The sequence below is a fragment of the Melanostigma gelatinosum genome (assembly GCF_949748355.1).
Source record: "Melanostigma gelatinosum genome assembly, chromosome: 9".
Lineage (NCBI taxonomy): Eukaryota > Metazoa > Chordata > Actinopteri > Perciformes > Zoarcidae > Melanostigma > Melanostigma gelatinosum.
Window position 1 is genome coordinate 96502 of NC_136642.1, and position 16954 is coordinate 113455.

The window sequence follows — 16954 nt, forward strand, 5'->3', positions numbered from 1 at the left end:
TGAAACCTGGAACAGTCTGTTCATGTTTATATATTTATGTAGAGGTGGAGGTAGTATTCAGAACATTTACTCCAGTAAAAGTACTAATACCACACAGTAAAAATACTCTTTTCCAGTAAAAATATGAATACCACACAGTAGGAATTACTCTGTTACAGTATAATGGACATTATAGAGAAACAAACAGCTTAGCAGAATAAGCTGTTTGGCATTTGCAGAGAAGATTTGGCAAATTTTTCATGGGTGCAACCCACATACTGCATCTCTGCTGCTCATCCCACAAATGCATGTTCCTTATAAATGGGCACCGCTTGAAAGGTAAATAAACAGGCTTTCCAACGGTATAACATTTATTGCCAAGAAGCATCGTTACAACAGAGGAATAATCTACCAAACACTCATTTTTGATGTTTATGTGTGTGTGTTTTATATATTATACTGAATATTATTATGTGATATATATATCATATAAGCTAACAGGAGATATTATTCATGATATTATATGATATATATATATATTATACTGAATTCCCTGTGAGGGTGACTAAAATAAGATGTCCTGACGTGTTTTTCAAAGTGTTATTTACTGCTTATTTTTGTGTTGGCATAAATGTTAAATATTTAACTGCAAAGTAGTAATGCATGTTTGATACCTTAATTAAGCTACGAGAGTCCCCCATTTGGACGCAGCTCGGGCTCAGGCCACTTGAAAATATTGTTCGAAAAATGCCCTTATTGTTCGCCAGTATTGTGGATTTCTACAGTTGTTTTTCCAGATTAAACAGCAACGTATGGCAACACTATCATCTAAGTCACTTATGACACACTCCAAACACAACTATAGACTACAAACATAAGCATCTAGAAAACGCATCATAACAGCATGAAATCCTGGGCAGAAATTGCCGTTATGTGTACCGCAAATCATGATTTGCAGCCTGATGCTAGCAGACAGCGAGCTAACCAATGCATTTAATAGTAGTAGAACTCATGGCCGAACGCATACATACCTCCGGTTTTGCTCTCCGTGAAACCACTAGAAAGCTGTGAGTGGACAACGGTACCATGGCACTGCCCTTCGTTGAAAAAAATCGTGGGTTTTTGGTCCAGTTTCATGAATAATGAGTAATATATCGTCGCAGATTATCCGTTTCAAAGCTAGAATCATTGATGCCAACTGCATCCGGTTTAGTGCCGAGCTGTTTCCAGTATAAGAGCGGTCAATCCAGCATGGGCGAGCGGTCAGACTTCCTGCAAGCGGAAATTTACGCTCGGGGAGACACGGCACTTCTTGCAATTTTACTCGCTAAAACTTGTGTCAATCAACACCAAATTCGACACACGCCTTCCTGAGACTATGACGCTTCGAAGGCGGGCTCATTGAATGAAATCGGACAATGATAGGCTGAGGTACCCCCACATACACACACATGAACTGAGAAAATCCTATGGATGCGACCCAGAGACAGGCTCTGATGATGTTAGGAATCTCAAAATGATTCCTAACATCTGTATTTGGATGTATTGAATAATATGAGTGATAAAAAAGTGAAATATATAGTTATATAGTATATAAAATTAGAATAGAGCATGAGAGAGAAATGAGAATTCGGCTTGAAATTCTGTACTCAGACCTCGTATTATGCTGGCCTGCTTCACTCAATCTAAGTAAAATTAGCTTAGAGACCATGAACCTGTTGTGCTATGACACAGGAGTATTTGTAGGGTTCATTAGGCATTATTTCAAAAAACAATTCAATGAAAGTGCTTTTTTTTCAGGCGAACCTGAAACTTTTTTCAATTTGAGCTGTGTGCCATCTTCATTCACTATTAACCAGTAACATACACACAATAGTTACACAATTGAACACATCTCACAAGTGTTACCAGTATTCCAGCATCAAAATTATTAAAATAGACCTTGTAGTTAGAGCTGTGGACTCTCTTGATTATGGGTATGCAATTTTCGAGCAGAGGCCTAAAAATAGGGGCTAGTTGTCAAAACGTTTAATATTTTTGCATTAAATCATAACTGGGATGTTTGCTGACATTGATTGGAATACCCTACCGAGAACATGTTCCACCAGCCGCCACTGACTGGTACTGTATATACTGTATATATTATTATTATTAGAGAGGGTTTCCTTAGTCTACACTCCAGATCAGTGGGTGGCGGAAATGCAAAGCTGTTTGCCAACCGCCAGAAAATCAAAAGAAGAAGCGACCTTTATTTTGAAGCTTGTGACCGGAAACAGGAAACGTTGTGTGGAACTTGACGCTGTAACAGACAGAAACATGGACGTCACATGTGTGAGAACGAGCTGAACATGATCCAGAGATCAGAGGGAACAAAGAGCACCGACATCACGGTAAGAGTCCCGTTAGTACGGTGTTAGTGACGTCATTTCCCGGTACCTGTGATGTGTGTTAGCTCGGTGAGCTAACACGGAGGAAGCCAACAAACGTCATGTCGTCTAACGGGTAAATAACAGGTCCTCTCGCACCTTACGTGACACGCGACCGATATCTGAGATAAATGACACAACCGTAGAGACGTGTTCATGAGGACAGGTCACTAAATGATCTTCATCTGTGTCCGGTAATGGAACCCGACGGCTTCCTGACTTGTGGGTTTGAATTGTGTTGCAGCTGCGCGCGACCGTCGTCTGTCACTCGGTGAACTGACGCAGAGCTCATGAACACATTGATGACGTCATGTTGATATTTCAGCTGTGTCCGACATTTGAACCACATAACGAGTTTAAAGCTCCATTGGGTTATAGATCCAAAGGTTATAGATCATCCTCCTATAGACTGGGAGGTGTTTCAGAGGTTATAGATCTTCATCCTACAGTCCAGGGATTCCCAAACTGTGGTGGGTGCGCGAGCTGCCTCTAGGGGGTGCGCGAGAGGAAAGATGTAATGGTGGTCTCATAGTGCAGTCCTGTCTCCTAAACATTACGTTCCCCCAAAGCTAAAATGCATTCTCAATTACGTTTGACCACGAACGTATTTTCTCCCCGATTACGTTTGTGTTTGACGTGTTACAAATACGTTTCTCATCAACATATCTTTGCTGTACTCTAGTCTTTATTATTGTTCTGTGATCTGCCTCGCCTCTACCCCGCCACCCACCAGTTGTTGCCCCGCGGCCTGTTCCGAGGGCTGAAGACCTGACGATGGGGTGCCTCACGGCGGGGGCGGCTGGAGACCTCGCGTCTGGCGTCCCCACCCAAACCTAACCCTTGAGAGAGTCACGGTTACTCCCGGATTTTACACGCGGGCCTTTGTGGAGGTATTGTAGCCGCGTAATGTTGCTCAGCCTGGATGAGCACGTTTCTGCCGGAGACAGGCGGCGTGTTGTGTATATTCTGACCGCGTAATAGGGAGAAGGAGAGGCGGTGGTGGAGAGGGACACCAATGTTCGTGTTAAAATATTGATTAGAAACGTATTTGTAATAAGTCAAACACAAATGTAATCGGTGAGAAAATACGTTTTTAGTCAAACGTAATTGAGAATGCATTTTAGTTTTTGGGGAGCGTCATTTTTAGGAGACAGTCGGTGCAGTGAGGTTCTGGCTAACAGTCTGAAGCCTCTTATTTTACGTCGCCACCTGAACACCAAGCATGCCAGTGCAAGTCAAAAGCCCCTTACATTGTTTATATATCTGCAGCAGGAAGATGACGGCGTCATCCACCGGCATCGGGTGGATGAAGCCGTCATCTTCCTGCTGCAGAGATGCCTCTCTCACCTGGAAAAGGCTGGAAGCTCTGTGAGAGTCATGTTCTACGACTTCTCCAGTGCCTTCAACACCATCCAGCCTTTGCTTCTGAGGGACAAGCTGGAGCAGACCGGGGTGGACCACCACCTCACTGCATGGATCCTGGACTACCTCACCAACCGTCCACAGTATGTGCGGATACGAGAGTGTGAGTCAGATCGGGTGTCCTGCAGCACAGGGGCCCCACAGGGAGCCGTTCTGGCTCCATTCCTCTTCTCCATTTACACCTCGGACTTCAAACATAACTCTGCCAACTGCCACCTGCAAAAGTTCTCTGACGACTCTGCAATCGTCGGCCTCATCTCCGCCGATGATGACAGAGAATACAGGGAACTAAACCAGGACTTTATAGGATGGTGCCAGCGGAACCGCCTCCACATCAACTCCAGCAAGACCAAGGAGCTGGTGGTGGACTCCGCCGGGGTAAACGCCCTCCTCCGACACCGGTGAGCATCCAGGGACTGGACATTGAGGTCGTGAAGTCGTATAAGTACCTGGGTGTTCACTTGAACAATAAACTGGACTGGACTGACCACGCTCACGCTCTTTATAAAAAAGGACAGAGCAGACTCTTTCTGCTGAGGAGACTGAGGTCTTTTGGGGTGCAGGGAGCACTCCTGGAGACCTTCTTCGACTGCGTGGTGGCATCAGCCATCTTCTATGGAGTGGTCTTCTGGAGCAGCAGCATCGCGGCAGCTGACAGGAGGAGACTGGACAAACTGGTGAGGAAGGCCAGCAGCGTGCTGGGGTGTCCACTGGATACTGTGGAGGTGGTGGGAGACAGGAGGATGATCAGCTCTCATCCCTGATGAGCCACGCCTCCCACCCCATGCAGGACACTCTGGCAGCTCTGCACAGCTCCTTCAGTCACCGGCTGATTCACCCCCGGTGTCTGAGGGAGAGGTACCGCAAGTCCTTTCTCCCCGCTGCTGTCAGGCTGCACAACAAACTGCTCTCGGTGGACCACGAACACTTGAACACGAACACTCTGAACACTTTAATTCATTCACCTGGTGCAATATCTTATCTAATCCGTGCAATATCCAATACGTTTAAGTATTTACCTGATCCGCCTGTATATTCTGTATATTCTGTATATACTGGTATATTTAATACTCTTCTTTACTGTCTTATTTTATTACTGTTTTACTGTTTACTGTTTAGTTTATTATATTACTTGATTTTTATCTTTTATTTTATTACTTGGGAGCAATGCTGCTGTAATCCTGTAATTTCCCCATTGAGGGACTTATAAAATAAGATAAGATAATCCTTTATATCGAAATTGGAGGAGTTACAAAACAGCCCAAAACAAATGCAGTCTCATTCATGTTGGGTCTACAAAACACGCACTACGGGCTTCATATCTGGTCACAGAATAGCGAGAAAGGGGCTACCTAACCGCACACAATCACCCAAGACGTGTGCTCACCAGCTGCCACAGAGATGGTGGAATGTATGATTGGAGAGAGAGAAGCAAACAAGTTGGATGTGATCCCGCCTCCAACAACACTGTGTCGCCGCATCGATGCTTTGTCCGAAGACATCCTGGTTACATTAGTCGGTCGCGTGAAGAAGAGTGAGTTTCACTCTCTGCAAGTAGACGAGTCTACAGATGTGGCCAATCTGGCCAATCTTCTGGTGAACGTCCGTTACCTTTCAGAAGGCACGGTGCAGGAAGAGTTTGTCTTTTTTGTGTTTTTTATCTTGTAAACAAACGCCACGTGTGAGCAAACTGTTCTCTCATTGGTCCGATTTTTATGGCTATAAATGGGCTCTGTTGCTTTTTTTTAAGGTGTGGGGGGGGATTGGGGGTGCGTGAACCCGGTCGGGATGTAGAAGGGGGTGAGTGGCCTAAAAAGTTTGGGAACCGCTGCTATAGACCAGGGGTCTCAAACTCATCTTCACTCCGGGCCACATCAGCATCACGGTCGCCCACAAAGGGCTGGTTGTAAATGTAACTTATTTTAACATATTGGTAAATAACTCTCTGCATTTGATTATTGTTTATTCAAGTGTAAAAATATTGTACATGCAGTTATATAACCGTAAAAATATATTTAAGCACATTTCTGTTGTTATAACTTAAATCCTTTTAATTTAGGGTTAATAAACCCACATTACTCTATCAAAGATCAAACTATTGAAGAAAATATCACTCACAATGCATTTCATGTCAAGTGTACAGTAACCAGCCAAAGAGCTGCTTCTGTGACTGTGTGTTTAAGTATCTCACCATTTTGACTTTCTATCTCAGAATTTTGACCATGGGGATATTTTTATTATCAAGTCTAACTTTAAAAAAATGATTTATATTTATATTTATTTTTTTCCTTTTTTTTTTTTTTTTTTGCTGGCGGATTCGCGGGCCACATAAAATGACGTGGCGGGCCGGGAGTTTGAGATCCCTACAATAGCCTGTGAGGTGTTTCAGAGGTTATAGATCCTCCTCCTATAGACTGTGAGGTGTTTCAGAGGTTATAGATCCTCCTCCTATAGACTGTGAGGTGTTTCAGAGGTTATAGATCCTCCTCCTATAGACTGTGAGGTGTTTCAGAGGTTATAGATCCTCCTCCTATAGACTGAGGTGTTTCAGAGGTTATAGATCCCCATCCGCTGGGTCATTTTAGTGGAAACCCTTCAATGATGCAGCTTGGTTTCTATGTTGTTGCTGATCAGAAAGCAGCCAGACTTTATCTCATGTTAGCAATAATATTATTTAAGTTCTGAGGAAACTCGCTGCGCTTTTATTGATCGAGTGTCTGAGGCTGAACGAGCTGTTCAGGTTCTAGAAGTGTTTTTTAGTGAAACCACAGCTGATGGTGAATGATGCTGCAGGTTTCTGCTTCATTTGATAAAGTTGAGAAAGACTTCTCACTTCCTGTTTTTCTACTGAACAGATAAAGAACATATTCAGTGCTTCTGCTTTGGCTTTAGTTGTCTAAAGAAACTAAACTACCAAAAAACATCTTGATACAGATGTCGGGCCAGTGGCTAGTCTGTAATCTTGATATGTGCAGAAGTCTAGATCTCTAGTGTTTGGTCATTGTGTTGATATTGATCATGTTACAAAGAATCGCTTATGAGTGTTAGCATGCTAGCATTAGCTAATGCTAGCATGAGCTAATGCTCAGTAAACAGAGTCCAGCTGATGAGTGTTAGCATGCTAGCATTAGCTAATGCTCAGTAAACAGAGTCCAGCTGATGAGTGTTAGCATGCTAGCATGAGCTAATGCTAGCATGGGCTAATGCTCAGTAAACAGTCCAGCTGATGAGTGTTAGCATGCTAGCATTAGCTAATGCTCAATACACAGTGTCTTGAGTTCTGCAGTTGTTTGGTATCGGACACATTAACATGTTGACCTGATGATGAGGGTTCATCCTGAGGGGAGCATGAATGGCGAAGCTCAGAAGTTGAGATATTTACTTCTCTCAAGGAGTTGGTGAGTTTAATGTTGGTTTCAATTGTAATACAAACAGTTTCATGCTTCTGTGAATCTGCTCCAAACCACAGAGTCTCCATTATTACATCACAGGTCAGCTGTAGGCGGATGACATCATGTTATGGACCATGATGTCATCCTTTGCTGGGGCGCTAAAACGTGCCTCAAGTGAGTCAGAGACAAACTGTTTGATGCAGAACTATGTGGTAATCAATCAAACACTTGAGGCTTGCCTCCAACTTGAACATTTGGGTTTTATTACAGGCTGCTGCCTCACTGAATATAATAATTAGCAAATAGTTTGACAGCTGATTCATTTTAAAGCCATAAGTACAATTTTAATCTTTCTTTTTTAGTTGAATGATACTGTGTTGATGTACTGTGGTGCTCTCTAAAGTGAGGAAATCTGGTGCATTTCTCTGGGCTTTCCAGTGTGTATTTAGAGGTGTGTGTGCGTGTAGTCCTTTTTAAAAAGGGAAGTGCTTGTGATGAAATCAGCTGTTTCAGCTAAAATTGTGGCTTTTATTTTTGTATTTCAGCAGACAACTCCCTTTGTGTGAAACATGAAGTGAATCAAGTGGCAGCAGACATTTCCTCCCGTAAACAGGTGAAGGTGAGAGGGTGGAGTTACTGACAGTAGAGCATGAACTGTACATGTATGTACGTATGTGTTGCTTCTGATCTGCAGCAGAAAAGAGCTCAGTTTATTTGACCTTAATCTTATTTAAACAAGCGCAAATTCCCAATAGGGTGAGAGTATTTAACACTTTCACACGCACACACACAGCCTCTCAAACACTCAGATTCCATCAAGAGCTTCGGTAGTAACTAACCCTTCCCCCACATGTTTTTTCAAAGAGAATGTGTCATGATGAGTCCTTGTGTGCGGTTTTTAGGCCTTCACAGACCACAGTTTATAAGAAGTGGACGTAGTCACCATGACCTTACCCATTGGTTTGTGGACTTTTTAGCCGTCACCATCTATCCCTAACTCTGACTCTTCTTAGCGTCACCATTAGGGGTGTAACAATACGCGTATTCGTATTAAACCGTTCGGTACGAGGCTCACGGTTCGGTACGCATGACGAACCGAACAATACGTTTGAATAAAAAAAAAAACCTTTATTTAACCAGGTAGTCCCATTTGAGATGAAAAATCTCTTTTGCAAGATGTAAGTAACAATACAAGATGTAAGCAAGATGTAAGTAACAATACTACATAACATTAAGGAGCAGTTTTTGTGTTTTATGCTTATGTGTTGCTAAGAAGACACCCCAGAAGATGGGTCACTCAGGTATAGTTCCATCATTGTTGCCTTTTTAATCTACCTGTAGTTTATTCAGGATTGGAATCTAGTACTTGAAGTTAGCTATTTCTTCAACCCTTTTTAGAATTTCTTACTATCTAAAGAAAAGAAAAAAAATTCTAAAAAGGGTTGAAGAAATAGCTAACTTCAAGTACTAGTAGTAGTACTATTACTATCGGACCTCCTCCGCACACATGCCCCTCCCCGGAACCTGCGGTCTTCAGACTCTGGCCTGCTTGCCACCGCCCGCACCAAACTGCGAACCTTCGGGGACAGAGCTTTCAGTGTGGCAGCCCCCACCCTCTGGAACTCTCTCCCTGCGGTGATCCGCAACATCTCCACTCTGGACGCCTTCAAAAGGGCCCTCAAGTCCCATCTGTTCGCCAAGGCTTTCGGCCCCTAGTTTACTTGTTTTGTTTTTCTGACTGTTTGTCTAAACTGTTTTTGTTACTCCTGTAAAGCGGCCTTGGGTCCCCTGAAAGGCGCTATATAAATTAAAGTTATTATTATTATTATTATTGTTCAAAGTCAAAGAATAACTTTATGATGTTAGTTTTAATGAATAAATATATTTTAAAATCAAGTACATTTCTCTGGCATTTATAGTTTTCTACTGTACCGAAACGTACCGAACAAGTGGTTCCACTGTATCGTACCGAACCCAACCGTGAATTTTGTGAACCGTTACACCCCTAGTCACCATCTATCCCTAACTTTAACTCTTCTTAGCGTCACCATCTATCCCTAACTTTGACTCTTCTTAGCGTCACCATCTATCCCTAACTTTGACTCTTCTTAGCGTCACCATCTATCCCTAACTTTGACTCTTCTTAGCGTCACCATCTATCCCTAACTTTGACTCTTCTTAGCGTCACCATCTATCCCTAACTTTGACTCTTCTTAGCGTCACCATCTATCCCTAACTTTGACTCTTCTTAACGTCACCATCTATCCCTAACTTTGACTCTTCTTAGCGTCACCATCTATCCCTAACTTTGACTCTTCTTAGCGTCACCATCTATCCCTAACTTTGACTCTTCTTAGCGTCACCATCTATCCCTAACTTTGACTCTTCTTAGCGTCACCATCTATCCCTAACTTTGACTCTTCTTAGCGTCACCATCTATCCCTAACTTTGACTCTTCTTAGCGTCACCATCTATCCCTAACTTTGACTCTTCTTAGCGTCACCATCTATCCCTAACTTTGACTCTTGTTAGCGTCACCATCTATCCCTAACTTTGACTCTTGTTAGCGTCACCATCTATCCCTAACTTTGACTCTTGTTAGCGTCACCATCTATCCCTAACTTTGACTCTTGTTAGCGTCACCATCTATCCATAACTTTGACTCTTCTTAGCGTCACCATCTATCCCTAACTTTGACTCTTGTTAGCGTCACCATCTATCCCTAACTTTGACTCTTGTTAGCGTCACCATCTATCCCTAACTTTGACTCTTGTTAGCGTCACCATCTATCCCTAACTTTGACTCTTGTTAGCGTCACCATCTATCCCTAACTTTGACTCTTGTTAGCGTCACCATCTATCCCTAACTTTGACTCTTGTTAGCGTCACCATCTATCCCTAACTTTGACTCTTGTTTGCGTCACCATCTATCCCTAACTTTGACTCTTGTTTGCGTCACCATCTATCCCTAACTTTGACTCTTGTTTGCGTCACCATCTATCCCTAACTTTGACTCTTGTTTGCGTCACCATCTATCCCTAACTTTGACTCTTCTTTGCGTCACTATCTATCCCTAACGTTGACTCTTCTTAGCGTCTCTGTGTCTTATCAGTGTTTTATGAGCTGCTGTGTCACCATAAAGTCTCAGATAAACAGGAAACATGCTGCCAGTCCTCTTCCTGTTTGCCAGCTCACCTTTGACCCCCCCCCCCCCCCCCCCGCTCTCTTCATTCCCGTCTCTTTCTCACTTTCACCCTTTGATGACGGGGATGAGTGGACCGTCCAAAGTGCCTCTGGTTTAAAGGAATGAAACGTTACTTCTGCTGACTGACTGTAAACCTCAGCAGCTACTGGCTGATTATTACAGTCCAGTGTCGTTATTCCGACTGCACCAGTTCACCAGTCACATTTAGGTTTGGTGTTTGTTAACCACACAGATGGAAGAGAAGTGATCTGAGAAGCTTCAGTAGATGGTTTGATTTTTGTGAACAGCTCAACCTCCAAATTTACTGACCGCCACATTTCAAGCCTGATTCACTTTGAGTTACACTCTGTGTATCTAGTCACTCAATCTCGTGTAGTTCAGTGTTTTCATCCTGCTGAATGTGTGTGAGCTGCAGAGATTTACCCATGATGCATCAGTAATCTGTTCTGGCGGTGTAGAGTTTAGTAGATGAAGTAAAAGCTGTGATGATACATGAAGACGTGCATGTAGAACCTGCTGCTGCATGTAGAGTTTTTAAACCACCGTGATATGAAGAGCAGTTCATGCTGATTTCATATCTCATTTCTCATCAATGTGTGATGGAATTCTGCTTTTCAGTTGAAATTCTGCAAGATGGAGTCATGTTTCTGTTGTCTGTCTGTCTGTAAACATGTGATCAGAGGCAGAGAAGAAGAAAGAGGATGAGGAAGAGAGAGGGAAAGAGACTAACAGTTACATAAGAGCCTTCAGCATCTCACAGCATCACTGCACCCATTGTAAACGCACACACAGCATCTTTGTAGTTCTACATGCATATAAAAGCTGATGAACAACAGTTTCTTTGAGTCTGAACAAACTATGACAGGCGAGGTTGTAAATCAGACTCTCAGACACTCGTCACATTCATTTGTGCTTCATGAGTTTTGGTCTTAAGTTCCTCTGAAACTGTTTCCACACAATGAGAAAGTCAATGGTTGTCTGAATGTTATGGATCTGATGGCTCGCTACAAGTCTTAAATGTATCTCTCATGATCGTTTTTATGTTTCAGTACTGCATAGTTCTAGTAATTTGTGAGGTTTACTCTTGTTGATGATTAAATAATTAATTAATATTAGCTAGCAGGGTAACAAACATCTAATCTCTCTCTGCAGAGGACAGACAGACGGCATGACCGAGGAGAAATGTCCTCAGCTGGTGGACTACTTTGTAGTAGCAGGTCTGGACCCTGTGGGGGCCTGGAGGCCCCTGGATGAGGATGCCAAAACCTCCACCTCTTCCTGCTCTTCCTCATCCTCTTCCTCATCCAGAGCGGTGGAGTCGGTGACGGACCTGGCGGTGATCGCCCGGGGGCTCGGGGAGGAAGTTCCGGAGGGCTTCACCTGCATCGAGAGGACGCTGGGCGGACACTCGGCCGAGCTGAGCGCCGGTCTCATCAACAACCCTCACCTGTACCTGTGTTACCGCCGAGGGAGGGACAAGCCGCCCATCCTGGACTTGGGGTGAGAAACACCTTTATCAGGGTGGGGGGGTAAAACAAGGTGCTGACAGGTGAGTGATGAACTACTGTCTGATTGTGAAGAGATGTGGTTCAGTCGTTCAAGGCCCTGAGAGGATGGACCCTCTTTTCATGCAGAACCCCAACAGGTTGAGATATGGTTTAGACATTCATGGTCCTGAGAGGAGGCAGGTTGTTCTGTAAAACATTGTAATGTTGTAATGAATCATCTTTCACACCTGGAAGCTGCCCAGTAAAACCAGTCTGATCAGGTCTACTGGGCAGCTCTTCCTCCCACATCTCTAGTTCATGTGATGCATATTAAAGCTTATATAATACATTATGTAACCCAGTACTCTCTCCATCTTCTGTTTCTCTCTTGTTCATCTTTAATTACTAATAAATCCTCTTAAATTAGACATCAGATTACATCTGGTGAGCAAATTAATATGGAATATTCAGTTATATGAACCATGTTTTGACCTCCTTAGACGCAGTGTCATTTAGGTTCTTTTCACTTCACCCTGTGACCATCAGGTGGAGGTCCGCGTGACCCTCAGGTGGAGGTCCGCGTGACCCTCAGGTGGAGGTCCAGATAAAGACTGATCCAGGTGTCTCTACAGGGTTCTGTATGAAGGTAAGGACCAGGTGAAGTCGAGCTGGTACGTAATAGAGACGACTCCCTACAGCCGATCAGCCAGCTTGAGCTCCGGCGCTCCGACGGCTCACCGTGTTTTCCTGACGTACCGACGAGCTCTGGACTCACAGGGTCTCCACACTCTGGGAGTCACTGACATCGGTCTGCTGCTGCCAAGTAAAGGAGAGGTCGCTCCTCACACCTTCTGTCGAGTGGACAAGAACCTCAACACCAGCCTGGTGAGCAACCACCGTTTCTCTAACTGCTGTAGATGAAACACGACAGATGGTCTATAGCAGGGGTGCCCAATGCTGAATATATATATATATATATATATATATATATATATATATATATATATATATATGAGTATACTTTATATTTACAATATGTTGGCGTACCTTGCATAACTGCATGAACCCTTATGGCACAATACAATGCTGTACATTGTTGGTCATTATCTTACTCTGATGACTTGCACTGAATGGAATTGGCCAGAGTTGCATCGTCTGACAGTAGCTGCTGGTATCCGCCTCAAGCAGACTTCAGATGATCATCAGTCGTGGTGGAACGGTGTTTGGACTTAATGTTCTTCATGTGGGAAAAGGCTGACTCACATGAATGAGTAGATCTGAATAATGCAGTCTCAGGTATCACATGTCCTCATGTTTGGGGACTTTTCCTCTGTGAGGAAACTGTCCATGAGCCCTGGACTTCAGCTGAATGTCAGCTTCAGTGTCAACATCTCATCCTCCAGACGAGTTCAGGTGAAACAGCGTTGACATTTTTGATGCAAGTGAATCAACCTCAATATCTTCCTGAAATGTGCAGCACATAAGTGTGGCAACTGGCTCGAGTAAAGCAAAGTCTGGAAAGCGTTTGTCAAACTCTGACGGACACGTCAGCCTGCTCTGTGTAGCGCTGTCACGTTACACACACGCCTTCTGCTGAGTCTCCAGTTCTGACGCCAGCTTTTGGAAGTTTCCCAAATCATGGCGCTACAGTTTTAGCTTCTTGAGTGGAACTTAATTGGAAGATTAACTAATTAGCTCGCCGGAGTTTTGCAGTAGCTTGCGCGGTTGACCGCGCATACGTGGTGACCCGTGTGTTAGAACATCAAGTGGCAAATGCTATGAGGACATCTCATTGTTTTTGAATGGCATGCGATCTACACGCACGACCTCCGATCGACCGGTCGATTGTGATCGACGTATTGGGCACCACTGCTCTATAGTGTCTTTGTGAGATTCAAACGGCAGTAAAATGAATAAATAAAAGCTTGTTTCCAATTCCAACACTTTGTCAAAAGCCTGCAAATGAAATGAGCTGGAACCTTTGACAGAAAATGAAATGGAAGTGATAAAGTTTTAGTTCTCCTGTCACAGATGAGTTTCGACATATCAGATAATGTCATGTAAGTTCCTTGTGTTAAATGAACTCCTGATGTGGATGTGTGTTGTGTCTCCAGTGGAGTCCGGCTCTATATGTCTGCTACAAGAGAGCTGTGGCCAATGCCAACGCACTGCTCTACAAAGCCAGTGAGTATCGAAGCAGGAGGTGAAGAGTTCCCTCGTTAGTCAGGATGTTGCTTCTGATCCGAAATGTTTAGGTCACTTGAACATCTTTTGGTTCAGTACAGTTTGATCATAGACTAAAGCTTCAGGTCAGGTCGCTGATGTGTTTGATTTTTCTGAAGATTCCTTCGATATTTCTTTCTTTCAATCTTTTTATTTTTAGTTTATACATGTTACACGCTATATGTTGCCCTCAAAAAGAATAGTACACAACATACCTGCTGACTGTACAAACAATCAGACGGACACAAACAAAACCAAACAAACAACAAAAGACACACAAAAAATTGAAACAATAGATCATCATTCTCCATATTGACCCTGCATAGACCTTTGTATGCATGAAACTTGGTTATTAGGTGTAAACAGGTGAACTGCTGTGTGGTGCAGGTCTGATCAGCCGATACCCGGAGGAGGACCTGGAGGCGTTTCCTCTGCCGGAGTCGGTGCCGGTCTTCTGTTTGCCGATGGGCGTCGCCTTGGAGAGCTGGCCAATGAACACCAAGTACCAGCTGCCCGTCTTCTCCACCTTCGTCCTCACCTCCGCCTCCGGGGACAAGGTTTATGCTCAGAAAAATACCTTCAATTCAAGTTATTTTTACAACCCTAAATAACAGATCAGCTTCAGAGGGCTTCACAATCTGTAACAGCAGCAGTAGCACCAATAATAATAGAAAGTAGATGATTGATATTATAGAATAATAATGATAATAAAAGCAGCTGTGGAAAGCACAGACTCAAAGTTATTAATGTGCATTAATGGGACATGAATAATAATAATTTGAAATAATTGAAACATAAAAACCGACAACAGACTGATCAAATCTTTAGTCTCTGAAATTTTAGAAAGTCCTGAAATATGTGTCACAGACCAGCGGTCCAGAACCAGAGACTATAAAACAGAGAACAGCAGCACATCTGGACCTTTGAACCAGGTTTCCATGTCCTGGTCTGTGAGGACTCTGCTCTCCCTGCAGGTTTACGGAGCAGCCATCCAGTTCTACGAGTCCTTCTCCAGGGAGCTGCTGTCGGAACGGCAGAGCGTGAGGCTCGGCCTCCTCAGCGTGGTGGACCGACGGCCGATCACCAACCGCAGCCTGCAGGTGAAGAAGAGCATCTGCGTCCTTTCCCACTGGCCCTTCTTCACCGTCTTCCAGAAGTTCCTCACCTTCATCTACAGATACTCCATCTCCGGGCCCCACGTCCTGCCGCTCGAGAAGTCAGTGCCTACGTTTGTCTTTGTTATTCATTCATTTTCTGCAGCTCGGGGTCTCTCCGTGTTAGAGCAGGTAGTCCTTCAATCAGAGGATTGGTGGTTCGATCCCCGGCTCCGTTAGTCCATGTCGATGTGTCCTTTGGGCAAAACACTTAACCCCAAAATGCTCCCGTAGGCTGTTCCAAGGTGTGTGAATGTTAGATAGTCCGGATGGGCAGGTGGCACCTTACATGTAGCCCCTCCTATCAGTATAGGGTTAGGAGGCCGAGCTGAGCTGAGCTTGTTCCTCTCATAAAATATACAGGTAGTGTGGTTGTAGGGCTGCACAATTAATCGAATTTTAATCGCGATCACGATTTTGGCTGCCACGATTAAATGAGCATGATCGTCTGCGATATTGACGTTGAAAATGCGTGCTCCGCTACACATCAAATCAAGCGCTTCCTCAATGAACAGTCAGCCGACCACCAGGGGGCGAACGAGATGGGAGGCGCCATGCGCGCACCCCGCAGACTCCGGCAGAAGTAGAGAGACAAGATAACAGAGCAGACGGCCACGGGCGCCGTGCGAAAGCCAAATATAACATGAGGAGCAGAAGGCGAGGAGCCAGCCCCTCGAAAAGGACCACCCGCCGCCCGGAAGTTCCCCGGACCCAGGGCAAGTGATGCCAACCAAGAACAAATCACATGCACAGAGTGCGCTCGAGCCGTGTCCGCGCCGCACAGCGACGCAGAGACGTACACCAGCTGGAATGCAGCACAACATGGAAGCGAAAGCAGTGCTCCGCCCATTCAACCCTGGGCAAAAAGTGCCGACACCGTCTTATCTATATTTTCCCTCCACGAGATGCACCGTGATCAGGACCAGTCCGATGCAAAGAGCCGCACACTAGCCCGACTGCAGCGCAACAATGGAAGTGGAAGCAGTGCTCCTGCCCATCCAAATGTGAAAGTGCAACAAAAAGACGGCGCCCCTAAAATTAATGAATAATCGTGAAATAATCGCGATTATGATTTTGGCCATAATCGTGCAGCCCTATGTGGTTGTATGAGGTACTTCTCCATAGGGTTAGTGTATTAGTACAGTATAAACACACATGAGTACCTGGAGCAAAGCGATGTACTGCTTTGGACATATTTGTTATATCTTTAACTTGAACTCACTCGAACGAGACATTTTTGTTAATATTTCGTCTCCAGATGGAATCAAATGACATGTTCCCTCCTTGATAAATCAAAAAACTGACTACTTGTAGAAAAGGTGGTGATGAAATATGAATCACATTTATTTGTTATTTTACATGATATTGACCATTTTGACTGGTGTGGTAAATAATTGATCTTAATATTGATATTCTGTCTCTGCAGACACATCTCCAGCTTCATGCACAACGTCCCGTTTCCTTCCCCCCAGCGGCCACGCATCCTCGTTCAGGTACACACTGAAAGCTTCAGCATCCTCGTTCAGGTGCACACTAAAACCTTCAGCATCCTCGTTCAGGTACACACTAAAACCTTCAGCATCCTCGTTCAGGTGCACACTAAAACCTTCAGCATCCTCGTTCAGGTGCACACTAAAACCTTCAGCATCCTCGTTCAGGTACACACT

At 44.2% G+C, this 16954-nt stretch overlaps 1 protein-coding gene across 2 annotated transcripts in view; it reads left to right on the plus strand.

The window, feature by feature from the left end:
• Positions 1-2296: 2296 nt before the first annotated feature.
• dennd4b (DENN/MADD domain containing 4B) overlaps positions 2297-16954 on the plus strand; it is a 51653-nt gene continuing 36995 nt past the window's right edge. For both annotated transcript variants that reach the window (XM_079275708.1, XM_079275709.1), the window contains exons 1-8: positions 2297-2369; positions 7765-7838; positions 11576-11923; positions 12543-12795; positions 14025-14094; positions 14521-14690; positions 15108-15349; positions 16714-16780. In XM_079275708.1, coding sequence (XP_079131834.1) covers positions 11592-11923; positions 12543-12795; positions 14025-14094; positions 14521-14690; positions 15108-15349; positions 16714-16780 — 1134 coding nt within the window. In that variant the 5' untranslated portion in view covers positions 2297-2369; positions 7765-7838; positions 11576-11591. The remainder of the gene's footprint in view (positions 2370-7764; positions 7839-11575; positions 11924-12542; positions 12796-14024; positions 14095-14520; positions 14691-15107; positions 15350-16713; positions 16781-16954) is intronic.